The 17,273-nt window shown below is 43.2% G+C and overlaps 1 protein-coding gene across 7 annotated transcripts in view; it reads left to right on the top strand.

Moving 5' to 3' along the window:
- Window positions 1-7,268, top strand: part of LOC144763482 (D-aspartate oxidase-like) — a 247,442-nt gene extending 240,174 nt beyond the window's left edge. For all 7 annotated transcript variants that reach the window (XM_078649117.1, XM_078649114.1, XM_078649118.1 and 4 more), the window contains one exon: window positions 4,971-7,268. In XM_078649117.1, coding sequence (XP_078505243.1) covers window positions 4,971-5,538 — 568 coding nt within the window. In that variant the 3' untranslated portion in view covers window positions 5,539-7,268. The remainder of the gene's footprint in view (window positions 1-4,970) is intronic.
- Window positions 7,269-17,273: the final 10,005 nt, after the last annotated feature.

Raw genomic sequence — 17,273 nt, 5'->3', positions numbered from 1 at the left:
TAAGAAAATACTTTTTTCCTCTCCGCCCCCATGCGCTCTCCATCTATAGCCCTCATGTACTTAAGAAATTCTTCTTTCCACCTTGTCTTCGGAATTGAGGGTTCCTCTTTATTCTGTAAAACTTTTGCAGGTGAATCTGACTGCATGGTGCTCACTGATATTTACCCGACACACAGGCGATAATTATGTAGTGATCAAGTACAAATGGCCAATATGCCACGAGAAGTAAAGTGCTACTGATGAATCAGAATTTAACACCATACACCAATCTGTGGTCATCCAAACAGAATTTGCCCAGTAATGGATTAACTTACTTGTATAGTAATTGCTCTCAATGTCCTTTGTGGTGCCACTCGCCGGTTGTACATGCATTTGGCTTCCAGTTATGCTATGCATGTACCGGCGTTGCTTTGGTGGAAATCAGGAAGTGTTTTTCTATCAAAAATGACTGCCACACTGCGTTCTACGTCACCGCTGTGCTTGACAAACATGCTAAGCACGTTGCATGGCTTACCGAAGCACTCATGGAACAGAAGGAACAGCAGCATTCTGTGATCCGATGAAACACTGGCTCCAGAGAAGAAGAATGCGGCTCCCACAGGTGTTTCTTTTTTAAATTTGGCGCGCTGTTGCCGTTGGCCCTCACAACCACCAGTTGTCTGTACTGCCCAAAAAAACCCACATATTCACCATTCGATTTTGACGACCGCAGGCACATACAATATGAATAGTCCAACGGCCTGGTCCTCCATACAACGCAATCTGCTTCACAGATTCTTTGACTTTGTATTCTTCATGTAGAAAGTATTTACTCTGCTGGGTACAGGAAACGGATGTATGACGGTACAATGCGTGGTATTACCACGCGTACCGTTACAACGCAGGTTTTACAACGCAAGTCGTTACAACGACTTGCGTTGGGGGGCCGTGGATAGTGAATAGTTTAATTTACTAATCCAACTCCAGTCCCCGTGGATAGTAGGGAAGGTGTTGGATAGTAAATTAAACTATTCCCTATCCTACAGCGCCCTCCAGCGAAAGTCGTTATAAAAGTCGTTATAACGACTTTCGTTGTAAAACCTGAGTTGTAATGGTACCGCGTTGTTAAAGTTTCGTTGTAAAGGATGTTCCCCACAGGAAACATACCACTCCTGTGCTGCTGGTTGCGGTTGGCAGGGGTGTTTCCTCACTCATTACCAATGTTAAGATTAGACTCTCCACAAGTAGGTTTCCAAAACGATTTATTTGAGCAGCACAACAACACATCTGGACCCTAGGATAATCCAGTGCAACTGCACCTCCTAGGCTCCCAGCCAAACAGTTCCAGAATCGAATTAGAACTATCTCTGAAAATACACAGGGTTGCATAGCCACATGAGGGAATGCTGAGATGCTAGGGCGTGCCATGGAGCATGCGAGAATGTTACACTGACCAAGCCATGTTTTGAACCATAGTAGGTTTTACGTTTGAGGCTATGAAACCAGCTCATGTCCCACGGGGTATCCAGCCACAGCTTCAGCAATGTGGCAGCTGTAGGGGGCAGGTTCAGGCAATACTTCCCACTATATATATATAGTGAAGGGGACTCATCTCCCCCATACACCACTTTTCTATTGTTTAGGCCAGGTCAAGGCATGCATCATTCAGCCATTTGTTAATTATAATTAGATAGGACGCACAATAGCATGCTTTTATATAAGTTGCCCCAATCCCAATTTAAAGACGGAGATTTATGATATTTACCCATGGAAATATTAGGACTTCTAGTTTGTCAAAGAAAGCCCTTCGGTATAGTACTAATGTGAGAATATACCCTGGAAGTCTCAGACGGGTAGTTTTCTATCTGGTACAAGATACAGGCCAGGGATACTATTTTAAAAATGGCTGCCCAGCCCATATGAGACAGAGGAAGGAATGACAAATAGTTCATAACAGTGTGTAGTTTGTCCAGCTAGGAAACTGGTTTTCGCTGCCACCTCATAGATCTGTTAGATGCAATGTAGACCTCCTGATACCAAACGCCTCATGTGTCTGCAAAAACCCCATGGCGCAATGCAAGTTGGATTCGGTCATCTTTAAGAGAACACCATAGACTCACCGATATTAATTGTTAGTCCTCAGTGTCTTCCAAAATTACAAAGAATTTCCAATAAACAAGGTACTGACCAGACTGAGTCCTGAAGGTGTATAAAGAAGTTCCTTTTTTTCTACAATGATACTCTATCTGAGAGCATGGACAACCACTCAAGCCCCTTTGCCAAGTTTGGTACCTTTTGGTAAAATAATTGGTGGCTGTGGATGCCTGTTGATTTTTCAGCAACCTTTTTAAAAATATTTTTATTGAGTTTTATAAACATAAAAAGGCAGTACAGTACAAACCAATGGTACTCTTAGGACAGTGCACAACCAAACTGGTCAATGAAGCATAGTCAAAGCACATCACCGAGATAATAACTGGGATCATATCACATACAAGCCCACCTGGCCCACAAGCAGCATACAATTCCCACCAATGGTTATCCAGCAATACCTCAAAATTCTCGCCACTGGGAAAACATTTTTTCCCATTTGCGAGGGCATCCTCTGCCATTCTATATATTGTTTTTTTCTGCTAACATGCACCAATCCATGTCTTTCTCCCAAACTTTCACCACCGGTGCACTTCTCACTCCCACTGTTGAGCAATGTTCCGCTTGGCCACCCCCAGACCTAGGGACAACCAGATCTTACCATATCTGGGCGGGGGATCGTCCTTCCAAATATATAGGACCTCTTTGCCCAAGACCTCTCTCATAATTCCCCGACTTGCTGACCAGTAGGGTTGTTTCTATGGAGAGGACCATAGTGTATGAAGGAATATACCCACCTCCCCATATCCCCGGAGGCAAAGATTTGTAGGACATCTGCCCATGGTGTGCAAAGTTGTGCGTGAATAGTAAGATCGGTGCAGGATACGCAGTTGGATTAGTCTTAATCTTATTTTAATAGGCATCTCCCTGAAGGCAGCCGTGGCTCATTCACCATCTTCAAAGTCTCCCACCTCAGCTTCCCATTTAGTCTTAAGCTTTTTCAGGATGTCTGGGGAGTTATTAAACAATGTTTTGTATATCAACGAGATGGCCCCTTTTTGTAGCAGTTCTATCAATTTATTCAGTAGTAAATAGTTGGGTACAAGTGCTTACAGTCGGGTAATGTCAAGTGTCTGTCAGGTTTTACCTGGGATTTCTACATGCCCACACTGACTAAAAACACACACACGCTCTCTCATCTATGTTTTGAAGGGGTTCTCCTTTGGTTGACACAAAATAAACATCCACATTCTGCACTGCATAGATTGCACCAGTGCTGGAGAAAGTTTCCATTGACATTTCCAGATTACATTGAGTTGACCAGTGGAATTTTGCACGACATTTTCACCATGTGATAAGTGTGAAAATAGCATTTCCCCCAACTGACCTCCACAAAGGTAGTATTTTGCATGGTACTGATGTTGGTGCAAATGCCAGTGAAACTTATGTAAATATTCTGTGTAAAATTGTGGTGACAACGGTGCACCAATTGCTAGCTTTCAACACGACGGAACACTTCCACAATTATTGTGTTATTGACCGGATAGAAAACGACCCTAATGGATTTAGTAGTAGACTTGAAGCGAGTTTTTTTGTCGAAAGAGGAGCTGTCAAATAATTAGGCCCCCAATCAATTCCTTTAAACTACTCCAGTACTTATTCTCGTTTTCAACGCAAATTATAAAGTGGAAAAGCAGCAGGGACTCCCAACATGATGCCTAATGGCAGCAATGGGCAGGTAGAAGCTGTATTGGTCCGTCGGCTAGACTGCCGACTTTGGTGCTGGAAACCAAGATTCGAGCCTCGGGGTTGCGTCCACATCCTGTGATTCTGGGCAAATCACTTAATCTCCTGGTGCCTGAATGTGTCCTTGTGTAACGTAACCGGTGCTTTCCGGTGCTCATGCAAAGCGCTCCAATACCTTCGGGTCGAGTTCGCTCTATTTAAATCTGCATGGGAACATCATGGGCATGTGCATGTGCCTCCTGGAAAGTATCGGAGAATGGGGAATTTCAGTGGAATCGGATCCAGAATTGACTCCCCTATTAATACCTCACTTATCCATGAATTGCAAGGGTCCAGCTTGGAATTCCCGTTAATACTGCACCTGATATTGTTTACTCAAGGGATACAGAATGAATACCCTCTCATCAGAGCACTCATAATTAGGTTCTTAGGAACCCATCACTATAAGGCATAATAATACCGCAGACCGTTTTAACGATGGCAGTCAGTATTTCTCCTATGTCTATACTTGGCTCCTGTAATTGATGTAATTATGTAACCTGTAACTCGCTGATCCTCATGTAAAGCGCTCTGATACCTCCGGGTCTAGCCAGCGCTATATAAACATTTGCAAATAAATAAATTACAATATCTTTACCAGGTATTTATAAGTCCCAGCATCTGGAATGGGGAATAACATGTGAAAGTGGTATTTATCACACACTTTTCCGCATGCTACTCCCTAATTCTTGTCGATTTTTCAGCCATTTTCCACCTGCATTTTTCTTGTGACTACTGCCCAGAATTGCTGCTGAAGCAGAACTACAGGTGGACCCGTAAATAGTATTACAGGGGGACTTGGAATTGGCTCATAAGCAGTCTGAGTTCTTTCTGGAGGGGAAAACAGTGGCCAGTATTACCTCAGAAGTCTTTTCCACTGCTTTTTGTGGCCATTTCCTTATCAGAGCCTCAAATGATCAAACACGAAATTGTGGTGCTATCATTCCATTTAAATGCAATATTGTGAAATGTGTCTGGCATCATCCATAGTGCCACCCAGCCTCAGATGTTGTCCATTTTCTAACATAGGTACCATTTAATGTGCCTGCTTCCTTAATGGCTAGATGATTGAAGGCTTCTGAGTTTTACTGTTATTTTCCCTATTTTTCTTGTAGGTTGAAACGAAATGGAGGTCAAGTGCGTGCTGGAAAAGTACAAGACGTGTGGGAACTTCATGGCCAGTATGACATTGTTGTCAACTGTGCAGGTCTTGGCTCCAGGGAGCTCTGTGGGGACCAGCAGATCTACCCGGTGCAAGGACAGGTACTTAAGGTGAAAGCTCCATGGCTGACTCACTTTGTCCGTGATGGCTCCGGCTCCACATACATCTACCCAGGGATAAGCAGCGTAACCCTAGGTGGGACAAGAGTGCCAAACGAGTGGAGCCTGAAACCAGATGCCCGAGTCAGCAAGGAGATATTTAAGAGGTGCTCCGCTCTTGTGCCCTCACTGGAGGGAGTCCAAGATACCAGGGAGAAGGTGGGACTAAGGCCCGCCAGAACCGCAGTGAGGTTGGAGAAAGAGGTGTTGCTGCGGGGTGGTCAGCGATTGCATGTGGTCCACAATTATGGCCATGGTGGGGGTGGATTTTCTGTGCACAGAGGAACCGCCAAAGAGGTGACACGCCTGGTGGAAGAGACTGTCACTTTATTGAGAAGCACCATGACTAAATCTAAGTTATAAGAACTTGCCTTGTGGTTCTAGCAATCTGCTAAATAAAATAGCCCTAACCCCAGGATCACGCTGCCACATCTTGCGTCTGACTGAACAACAGTGGGTAGACATATTTGCATCTGTTTCATGACTCCAAGGATAACCAAAAACAGCTGCATTGGACATGTTTTTATCACACAAAGGTGTTGGAACTGTGGTGAACCTGATCACCATCAGTACTATCAGACACCTTTTGTGGCACTCGATGCAAACAAACATTGATCTCAGAAAAAAAAAATCAACTTGGAAACCAGCGAGAGAAGATTTTGCGAATTCTTTCTTCAAAGCAGGATGCATTTAAGGGGAAAATATGCCCTTGTTGTGTGTGACAGGTCGCTAGTCTTTAGAAATGCTGCAATAAGTACGGTAAATGGCAGTCAGTTGAGTTAGTGGCTTGAGTCTGCCTGATCACCCGATACATCTAAATAATTTTGAGGCAGATGATAGAAGCTCAATCATGGAATAGTCCAAAAATTTAAATGTTCAATTTTCTTGATAGCAAACAATCTATAGTAAGTACTCCTTTCTATTATTGAAGAGCTGTTTTAAATTATAGGCTATAGGTGATGAAATAGATGGAATTCTTCCAGTAATATAACAGAATGCACCATCAGGTATGTATGGTCTGTTGTCTGTGTCTAAAGCTGTTATAGCTAAAGCCCGTCAAAAAGCAATCTGGCATAGATGCATAGTAATATTTGCTGATATCGTCAGTCATCAGTATATGGAAATTTTCAGAAATAAATTCACATATGCCGCAATAGAGTACTTTCATGAAGAAGTAGTATGAAATTGGAATTTCTAGTAATTATTTGTAAAGTGTTTTCCAAAATATTCTAATTTGTATCTAGAAAATCTTAAGGAGTTGATATGGGATTTCGTTTTCGCCAAGTTGACTTGTACATTGATTTAGGCCTCATTTAGAGTTTGGCAGATGGGATAACTCCTTATCTGTGTACCTTGACCATATCAAGTTACATAATGAGAAGTTAAGTGTAGTGTAAACCTATACCTACCTATATATACTTTCTCCCCAATATTTCGGGTCTCGATATGTAGGTCTCAATATGTTGATCCCAAGATATCTTGTAGCCAATATTCTGGTGGAATACCCAAACAATGCATTGCAGCCAAGGGAGCTTGGCACTTCACAGGGAGGTCTTTGGTTGGATGATTTCCCAGGTACTAACCATAATGAAGGGATAATGTCCACGTAGTTTCTTTATGGGTATCACTACATAGATAGGCATGTCCTGACTGAGCTCTGGTGTCCGCAGGGGTTTTTATGGATGACATTTCTCGTTTGAGCTACATGATAAAGCTTTGATGTGAGACAACATGGTTTGCAGCTCTGACTTTGTCTCCTCTGCTTGCATACACGTCCTCACGTGATGTTGGAAAACAAGTGAGCCAGCTACATTTGGACCCCATTGAATCGGAGGTGAGATGGGTGCACCATTACTCCTACTGTAACTTTGCCAGTTGCCACACTGTGCCACGCTTATGGAAGAGGGCCCGTTGTGATGTACCCCCAGTGGTCCTCCCCATCACTTCCAACACTAAGCAATGCATGTTTACTATGTCATGATATTAAGGCCTACATCAATGGGCAGGATGTGCATCTACATCCATGGATTTTATTATGTCTACTCACATTATTTTGTCATGAACTGAATACAGTTATTGTCCTTGCTTCAATGCATATTCTGCGTCACATCATTGACTATTTAACTCCTTCGCTCTAACATAAGAAATTGACATGTCAGCGAGTTCTCTCCTTTCCCCTATGCAGGAATGCCACATAGCAGAGGCTAGCACTTCACAAATCAAATGTGGCAACAACTAAGTTGCCAAGGGAAGTAAGTACACAGAGGGCAATGAAATGAGATAATGTTCATGCTGGGTTATAGATGCAGGAGTTGGGTGGGTATTGGTTACAGTGGGAGATTTGCAGATGGATGCATGTGGTGGATGCTGGGAAAAATCCAATGGGGTTTCCAGGTCACTGAGACTCAACGAGAGGATGGGAATGGGTATAACACCAACGTTGCTCACTCATCGGCCCCAGGTTTTATGCCTAAGGGGAAAGTGGAGGATCAATGCAGAGCAGGGAAAAGATGAGAATATAGAAACTGGCAGTAGGCAGGCACATGGGAATAGGGCAGTGAGTGGGGCCAAGGAGAAATGACTGTGATGTTGAGGATAGTTTGATGTCTGCCTTTTTTTGGTGGTAATGTGCCCAACATGATCGGTAAGGGCAGTGTTTACCTGATCTCTGCATACTACGGATGGAAGCAACATAAAAAGCAAGACAATGATGACATATATGAAATTGTTCCGTTGGTAGAAGAGCATTGTGATTGTCTGGTGGTAGTTAAAAATAGGTGAGATGCTATGTATCACCAGCATCTTTTGGACAACGTATAGAGGCAAGTAGCTTCTGTCTGCTCATCAGAGGTACATCCCAAGAATAGTGATAGTGAGGGAACACATACTGTCCTGTGCTGTCCTCCTCTGCCATGGCCGTGTGTTTAATGGCAGTAGTCATTCGACTCTAGAGGGGTTTCACTACCTTGGATGTATGACGTTACTTCAGCTTTACCATGCATGTGTTACAACTCAAATGCCATTACAACGCAAACCTTAGGCAAGATGGTGTCTGTGTGAGCGGTCGTAGTGGCAGCGCTCTGTGGCACTGGGCGGCTTACTTCAAGGAAAATACTTTTCTACAGTGTTACACATCAGCCGACTATCATGACTCTTCACGTTTTACAGAACCACTCTGAGCCGGACATTGTCAACCTGCTGTAACTCCATTTCATCGTAGTGCTAACACCCCACCGACTAAGGAGCGCTGAGGCACCCCTCATTATTTCACGGCATCACAGCACCGCAGCACCGGGTAAGGATGACGGTTACATCCTGATTATGAACAGACTTTGACATTTTGACATTCTTCTGTTATTGGCAATATCTACTCTTGCCGTCACTGATTCATTGCTTCACTGTTTGCCTGCTTGCTTGACTCTGCTTGGCTCTGTTCTCTGTGCCCAGGCTGTGATACTGTGATACTAAGGATCCCTGTCTCGATTGTCTGTCATAAGGCTTCCCGACTATCTGGCGTTGGATCTTTGTAAGCGTAGCTGTCTCACACACATACTTACTTACTTCCTCCTATTTCCTCGGACTCACCGGCTGTCCAGGAGTATCTTTGCGAGTCTCTTGTCAGCGCCCATACCGATCGTCGCCCACTTAAAAACGCTGAAAATCTCTCCCCTGTCCTCCCTCCTCGACTTCCAGGCATCATCTGCTAACCCGAGAGCAGGGCTTTAAATCACACGCATGCTGCGTATCCCGCGTTTCCCGTTGCCGGGGAGACGCAGGAGCTGCCTGCCTGCTCTAAGAAGGGAGAGGGAGAGAGAGAGGGAAAGAGCTGGGAAAGGCGAATGCTGCTCGGAGGCAGAGCGGAATTAGAAAAATGGAGCTGTAGTCTTAAAGATCGTTCTGGGACTGGAACTGTGGCCTTTCCGTGTATTTCAATAAATACAGTGTTTAATAGCACGTTATTTTCACTGATTTTTGAGACAGCAGCAGAATTTCAAGTGTGCAAGCTTTGCCCCTCCATTACTGATCTCTCCCAGAGTGTTGTACATATCTCTCTGAAGAAAATTAATGGCAAGAGAGGGCGAAGGAGGGGTGAAATCGTGCTGACAAACCATTCCTATCAGTGCAAGAGAAAAACCCAAGGAAAAACCCGAGGAGGGCAATTCCGAACTCAACGGGATTTACAGACGCCGGGAAACAACCAGATTTCGATTGCAACACCATCTCAGGCAGCAGACATGGAGAAGGCCGCCGGAGAAGACAGAGAGGATGGAGCGGAGGAGACCATCGTACAAAAGGAACAAAAGGACCAAAAAGGCCAGAAAATACAAACAGCAGCACTAGACCATACGGCTCACAACAAAGAAAAGGTCGATGAAGAAGGCGTGCCCTTACAAGGGGAGACACTGAGCCTAGAAGGTCAAATTTCTGAGAATGCCGAGACTGAAGAGACACCTGCTCCACACATAACTAACAGACATAAAGGCCCTGAAACTAGAGGAGCCAGAGCAAAAGAAAAAGACATGGCAAGAAATGAGCCCCAAGAGAAAGAGAAAGAGAAAGGAAAGGTTAAAGACAAAAATACAGAAAAAAAACTGGAAAAGGAAAAGGCAAAACGTAAGGAGAGAGAGAAAGAGAGAGAAAAGGTGCAAGTGGTTGGCGACAAGAAGGACAAGAAGGAGACAGGGGGAGAAGCAGAGGAAAATGCCAAAATGGAGTTAATGGCCAAAAAAGCACAGAGGTTACACACTATAAAAAATTTAAAAGCCACTGCGAAGAGTACTGGTCTACCGGCAACATCCCAGCCAAGAATATCAAATATATTTAGCCCCCGACCCAAGGAGTCCCCGAGCGATGCATCAACAAATGAAAAAGTACAGAGCCAACTGCAAAGCAAGAACTCTAGAGAGCTGAGTGGAAGCTGTAACGATGTTCAAAGTATATTCCCAATTGAAACCAACCCAAAGGGGAACCATACTTTATGTGCATGCGAAGTAACTTGGAGTGGAGACCCAAATATGAGGATCAGAGAGAAAAGGGCATCCATAGAAGTGGATACAATGATAACTAATCAGAGAGAGCAATCTGATAAAAAAGAAGATGAATCAGAAAACAGAGCATCTACACCCCTCTCTCAGCACGCAAACGCTTCTAACTGGGAAAGAATCGCATTCAGCTAATCACTCACTCTCCGACGAAGACTCCGAATCAGAAGTATATGAAACAGGGATGTCTATCTCAAGTGACTCAAGTGAACTAAGCGATTCAAGCGAATCAAATCCTGGTGCGCAATAGGGCTCGGTACTTCTGGAGATCTCCGGCTCCAATGATTCAAAATTACTCAGCAAAACTAACGTCAGGGGGAAAAAAAGGAACAGAGGTGGGAAAAAAAGGATGAAACACAAAAGGGGGGGGGGATTTTTTTGAACGAAGAGACCACAGACCTCGGTAACAACACGGACTATTCTACAAGTAGACCTAATCCTACCGAAAAAGCCCAATGATTAAATCACCGGGAGAAACATCACGGCAAAAAACAACTGAGCCCTCATTGAGCGAGGTGCTAAGTTCAATAAAGAATTTCCACGAGGATGTGAAGAAAGATAGCCTAAGGAATCGCATGGCCATTGAAAAACTACATGGTGCAGTGAAAAAAGTGGGCAGCATTTCCTCTGAGATATCTGAGAGAATGGTCATGGTGGAAACTCGCACCGAGAACCTCGAAACTGATGTCGTGAAGCTCCAGAAAAACGAAAAAGAACAAGATGGAATAATAAAGGACCTTATGGCCAAAGTGGAAGATCACGAAAACAGATCTAGAAGGAACAATCTAAGGTTCCTTGGAATTCCAGAAAACTTTGAGGGAGATTACGCTAGAGGGGCAATGATTAACATTCTTAAAACATAATTTCCGGAACTGGAAGCCTGGGATATGGAAAGGCAGATACAGTGGGCCCATCGCTTTCCCCTAACCCTGTCAAAACATTTTAACAAGCAACATCAATATCCCAGGGCAATGCTGGTCTACTTTGGCAATTTCCTTCTTCGTGAAGCAATTTATGACCTTGCAAGACCTACCACTCAAAGAGAATATAAAGGGTTCACATTTTTTGCGAGACCGGATTTCGCTCACTCTACTGTGGAGCGAAGATGGAAAATGCGCCAGCTATTTGGACCTTTCGAAAAAATTGGAGCAAAAGTATTTTTGCAAAATCCGGCACGCCTGAAAATTATATTCAAGGGCTCAACAAGAAGCTTCAATAGCGAAGTCCAGGCGGAGGACTATTTACGAGAAATCTCAGAGACTGGGTCACGAAATTCAGGGAAATAATGTAAAACACATACAAAGACCGGTAGAAGGAATCGATAAGCTGAATTATCTACTCCAATTTGTATTTATCAGGAAGCATAGTTTGGGGAAGCACCGTGAACTAGTAGAATGGTTGAGCAGGCTGGAAAACAAATCTAGTTTATAAAATTAAGTGTAAAACGCTATCGCATTATCTAGGTTTCGGTTCAATCAAGATTAGATAAGTATATATAATACATTAATAAACTAGCCCAGCCCACAGGGCTCGCTTACACGGATGGCACACCCCTGGTCCCGACAGGGCCAGGTAACCTTCAAAGATGGTGGAGGGTGGGGGGAGGGAAAGCGGGGGGGAGGTAGGGCAGGTCGGGCAGCTTTTGGGTAAACTCCTTAGGGAATCGAAAGGAAAAACTTTACATTATCGACACAAAAATGGATAGATAGATGGGGATGTTAAAAATATTGTCATTAAACATTTGTGGTTTAAATGATATCAAGAAGAGAGAAATAGTGGCAGTGGGCTTACAGACCATCGGTGCTAACATTGTATGCATACAGGAAACCCACATTGAAGGGTCACAATCACACATGTTAAGATCACTAGGATACAATGTGATCGGTGCAACTACACAGGGTATGCGGGCTAGAGGGGTAGCACTTCTAGCCAAAGGTATAGGGAATAATTTTATCAGAACAAAATCGGATAAACTAGGCAGGTGGGTGATTACAGAAGTTCACGCAGGGCAATCTTCGCCAATGACCATTTGCTCAATTTATGGTAATAATAGCGATGATCCATCGGCAATTAATCATGTCTCTAATGAACTCATTAATTGGCCGCTACCTGTCATAATCTGTGGAGATCTTAATATAAATCTTCCACATGACTGGTCAATGAAAGATGATTGGCATTATCGCGGACGAAAAACTAAGGTCTTTATGGCTATCAAGCAATTATGTATCACTCACGGGCTAGTGGATGGGTGGCAGACCTCGAATAATAACCCCAATGATCCAGGCTACACATTTTGCTCAAACCCGCATCATACACATGCCAGACTGGATTATTTTTTAATCTCTAATTCAGTGAAATCTTTGTCCAAATTAGAAAAGCTACCCCGTATCATGTCGGATCATAATCCTTTACTACTCACATTCGAGACAACATGATTGACACAGACTCCACAAGTTTGGACATTCGAGAGATCTTTGCTCCTTGAGAACGAGTATTGCAACCACATGAGAAGTTGGATCTCTAACTTCTTAGCGGTGAATAATGGGAGCACAACGGTAGACTTCGTTTGGGATGCCCTAAAAGCATAAATTAGGGGAGAAACTATACAATATTCACTCATGACTAACAAGCGTGCAAGAGAATCATTAAGATTGTTACAAGAAACATTAAAAGGGGTGGAGGAAGATCTTATAAGGGTAACAACAGGGGATTTTAATACAGAAGAGATAACCAATGCTCAACTTCAGGTTGCAATAGCCAAAGCAGCAATCACAAATGTATATACCACCAAAGCAGTTAAAAAAGGTACTGTCCATCGCGAGAAAATATATGAGGTTAGTGAATCAGTTGGTCAGCAGTTAGCCATCCGAATGAGGCAGCAAACCTCACAGAATGTAATACAGGATATCCAGGACCCTATAGAGGGCAGGGTATCCGACTCAGAGAAGATTAGAGAAGCATTCTGGCGCTTTTATAGTGCTCTATATACAGAAGAGGGAGAAATAGATCAAGAGAAGATTAACGAATATTTAGATACAGATACCAGTAATAAATTTAACACAGAAGATCAGGAAAGCTTGGAGAAGGCCCCCGACATAGAGGAAATAATAAAAACAGTAAAGGATCTCTCCCGTGGGAAGGCAACTGGACTAGATGCTATTCCATTGGAATTTTATATAGTATTTCTGGATCAGCATCAAGAAATATTGTTAAACCTATGCCTACACCTATTCAGAGGAGGGCAACCCCCCAACTCCTGGTCAAGGGCAACAATTGTCATATTCCCCCCAAAAAATAAACCCCCGGACCAGCTGGGCTCTTATCACCCCATTACTTTAATAAACGCAGACTCCAAAATATACTCTAAACTGCTGGCTAATCGTATCTCATCAATTATTCATAAGGTTATATCTAAATTTCAACATGTCTTTATCCCCGGGAGAGACACCACCAACCACACACGGAGGGTAATCAGCTTATTTGACAGTACCCAGATGACAGGAGACCCGATGGCCTTAATACTACTCAAAGCCGAGAAGGCTTTTGACAGGGTCTCCTGGTCATTCCTCTGGCAGGCTATGTCCCGGGTGGGATTCAAGCAGATTTTTATACAGGCAATTCAGAAACTCTACATTAGTCCTCGGGCAACGGTGATGGTCAACGGCTGCCCCTCTAAAGAACTAATAATCACGAGAGGAACTAGGCAGGGATGTCCGTGTTCCCCGCTGCTGTTCGCTATTTACATTGATCCGTTTATCCGGAGATTGGAATGTAATAGCAACATAACCGCAATTTCAACACAGGGATATGCAACAAAGACTCTTGCATATGCCGATGATATCGCCATTGTCACTGCTAATCCAAACCTGGCTATGCCTATCATTGAGTTAGAGGCTGAAAGATTTGGGAAAGTTTCAGGGTATGCTCTGAACCAAGGGAAAACACAAATAATTATCAATAACAAATGTGATATGGCAGATCCACGCATAACAGAATCAGCTACTTATCTAGGGGTCACCATTACATCTGAATTAGGGAACCTCGTTGACATGAACTTGAAACCCTCACTAAATAAAATACAAAAAGATCTCCGCAGTATCAATAATTTACATCTCTCTCTGATCGGACGGGTGAACGCATTAAAATGGTTTATTTTCCAAAACTCCTGTACATATTTAGAGCCATTAATCTGGAAATTTCAGACCAGTGGTTTAAAACAATGGAGCGTATCTTCACGAACTTCATCTGGTCGTGCACACAGCCCCGCCGCGCATACAAACTGCTGACGCTCCCCAAAGAAAGAGGAGGATTAGCCCTTCCAAATCTTAGGGTATACTACTGGGCAACAGTTTTGTTACATAATCATGAGCTCTTTCATCTTGATGAGATAGGGACAGTGGTGGATAATGACGCCCCTTCTATTGTGTTTTTATCTAGGAACCTAAATCGATATTTCTATTTTATGCCCTTGTTCGGCTATAATCAATAATATCCCTATAAAGGCATAACGAATCATATCCATATTTAGTCGAAGCCCATGCAGTCACATTAAGCAAGGCTACTTCCCCGGACTCCTAGAAAGCACAACGAGTTCTCTAAACAAACCAAACCTCCAGCAACCTGGGAAATCCCCCTTGCTTTTGTTTTGATTTCATCCTAGAACTCCTGTAAAGCACTGTAAGAACGGCCAGTTCTTAGTGACATCTTTATTGACGTCTTATGTCCAACCTTACGTCAAACCCGGCACCTTTCAGGTATAAATATACCAAGGTTGCCTTAAGCAAACACACTGTGGTGGTTTTGGAGCAGAGCAGCTATCTACTTGCCCGAGAGCCCAGCTGATGCGAGAGCCCACGGACGCTTCCCCTCCCTTTTGACGCACTGAGAGAGACGCTGTCTTTCTCCTGCCGAGAAATCCAGCTCCGGTGTTTCCAGCTACCTTCGCGGGTTGCTGGGATATCGAGTCCTGAGAGAGAGATACAAGACCTCCTGCTTTCTAATACCCAGGTACGGAGCTGACTGAACCCTTAAAGAGAATTCTTGAGTCAGATTCTTGGCAAAACCCAACTTAACTTAAACTGATACTTACTTACTCCTTCCCACGTATTAGGCTTAGGTCAGGTACACCGGGGTAGGCGTATTTAGAAGCACCAGTTGAGTACGTTAGTCAATGTATATATGTATATATATTTTATCTATTTTAAAGTATCATATGGCTAAGAAACCATATCAATGCTTTTACAGTATTATTTTATAATCCTCCTTTTACTGTACGCACTTTACTTTACTACGAGTATTGCAATCGTGGCAATTCATTTCTCTTGCATGAGAAAGAAGACTGCTCAATAAATAACACCTTTTATAGAAAACGCCCGTCTCTCTTTTCTCTGCACTCTGGTGAAACTAAGTATGCACACTTGACTGAGTGAAATAGCTGTCTATTATTTTCACACGACTCTAGAGATACACTCTTATTCTGGGGAGCAAAGTTGTCATGTTATATGGTTGTCAGAACCTAATCCCTTCTTGTCTGTCCAAGGAGGTTAAACTCCTCCTCGTTTATTCAAGAAAGTTTCTAGTGACCTCTGAGCTAGCTGGCAAACCTTAAGTCTAATATAGACAGTAGAGACCTAGATAACCTCAGTCCCACGTCTACACTGCTGAATATATTATTCCAATGCGCAGAGCCTATTGGGAATATAGGAACTACACTACATGGCGCCCAACGTTTGGTAAGGCGATAAATCTAACGCAAGACGTTAGAGTAACTCAGTCGTGCTTTTTCACACAGACCCTTTTTCCCGTAAATACCCCAAAAGACGTCTGGAGTGGGTAAAAGGTTCAAATCCGCCGGAACATAGTAGGAAGAGATTTCTATGTATAGTTTTTGGTTTAGTCAACGTTGAAGGATACAGTGTTCCAAAATATTGTGCACCTAACCTTTGTTTTCTTGAAACTTGATCTGCAACAAAAAGCTTTCTGCCAGTAAAATGGGGGAAAGTGAAGACGAAAGGGAGGCAGCTAGAATAGCAGCTCGACTCCTAGAGGATGACACAAGTCTCCTACAGAATGACCCGAATGCTATACTCATTCCGGTCAACATAAGAAAAACTATAACTCTTAAACTTATAGAAAATGGACTGACATCACGAGGTGGTACAGTCATATTCGTGGTAGAGGCCCATGAATATCGGCAGACAGAGGTATTCTATTCATGGATAAACTTTCCAGCAGCAAACACTGTAACACACGAATTCCACTATTACAAAATAGAGGAACCTCCGGATGAATACACTCCTTTCGAGGAGGTTGAAATCCCATTAAAATACCAAGAGCACCTGCTCTGGTTTAAAGGCGCCTTAAAACATAATATTCACGTCACCAGGCTCGGTCCACTAGGTAGACCAGGGCAACGTGACTGGTTCTAGCCAGCTACACACCACATCCAGACATCGAAAAGATGTCAGACCGGGAACTTCTAGCCCAGCTAAAAGTACTAATTAAAATACATAGACAATTAGTCCAATATGTAATGCGGACTTCAACAGTCCAACCAGCTATTAACATTCCACAGCTGACCCCTCATCCAGGGAACACAAACAAAATTACACCACAGAACATACAATCATGTCTGGGTAAAGTACCCGCAAAACGGGAACAAATTCCATTCTGGTTAGCACAAAAAATCACTCAAATAAAGGCAGTATTTCCGGATACTAAACCTACTGAGAAACACAGAATTCTGACTATCTGTCTTTCAATGGGGATCGCACCACATGTGGAGGACTGTGACACTTGGGGCACAGTCTTTGCTTCCATTTACACAAAAACACATGGTGTTCCATCCATGGCGGTTATACCAGATGTGCTAAGACAGATTCAAAATGAATACGGTCCAGAGCCTGCTTTAACTCTGGGTATGAAATTACTGAAAGACTTCAAGCAGGTCTCAGCTATATTATTAGCCAACATAAAAGGAGAAGCAGCATCTGTGGCGATCCACCAGAAATTGAAAGAAACACATATAGCAGACCAACCAATTGAACTTGCCAGAAT

The sequence above is a fragment of the Lissotriton helveticus genome, chromosome 6, assembly GCF_964261635.1.
Source record: "Lissotriton helveticus chromosome 6, aLisHel1.1, whole genome shotgun sequence".
Classification (NCBI taxonomy): Eukaryota; Metazoa; Chordata; class Amphibia; order Caudata; family Salamandridae; genus Lissotriton; species Lissotriton helveticus.
The sequence above is the reverse complement of the archived record's forward strand: the minus strand, read 5'-3'. Positions and strand labels throughout refer to the sequence as shown.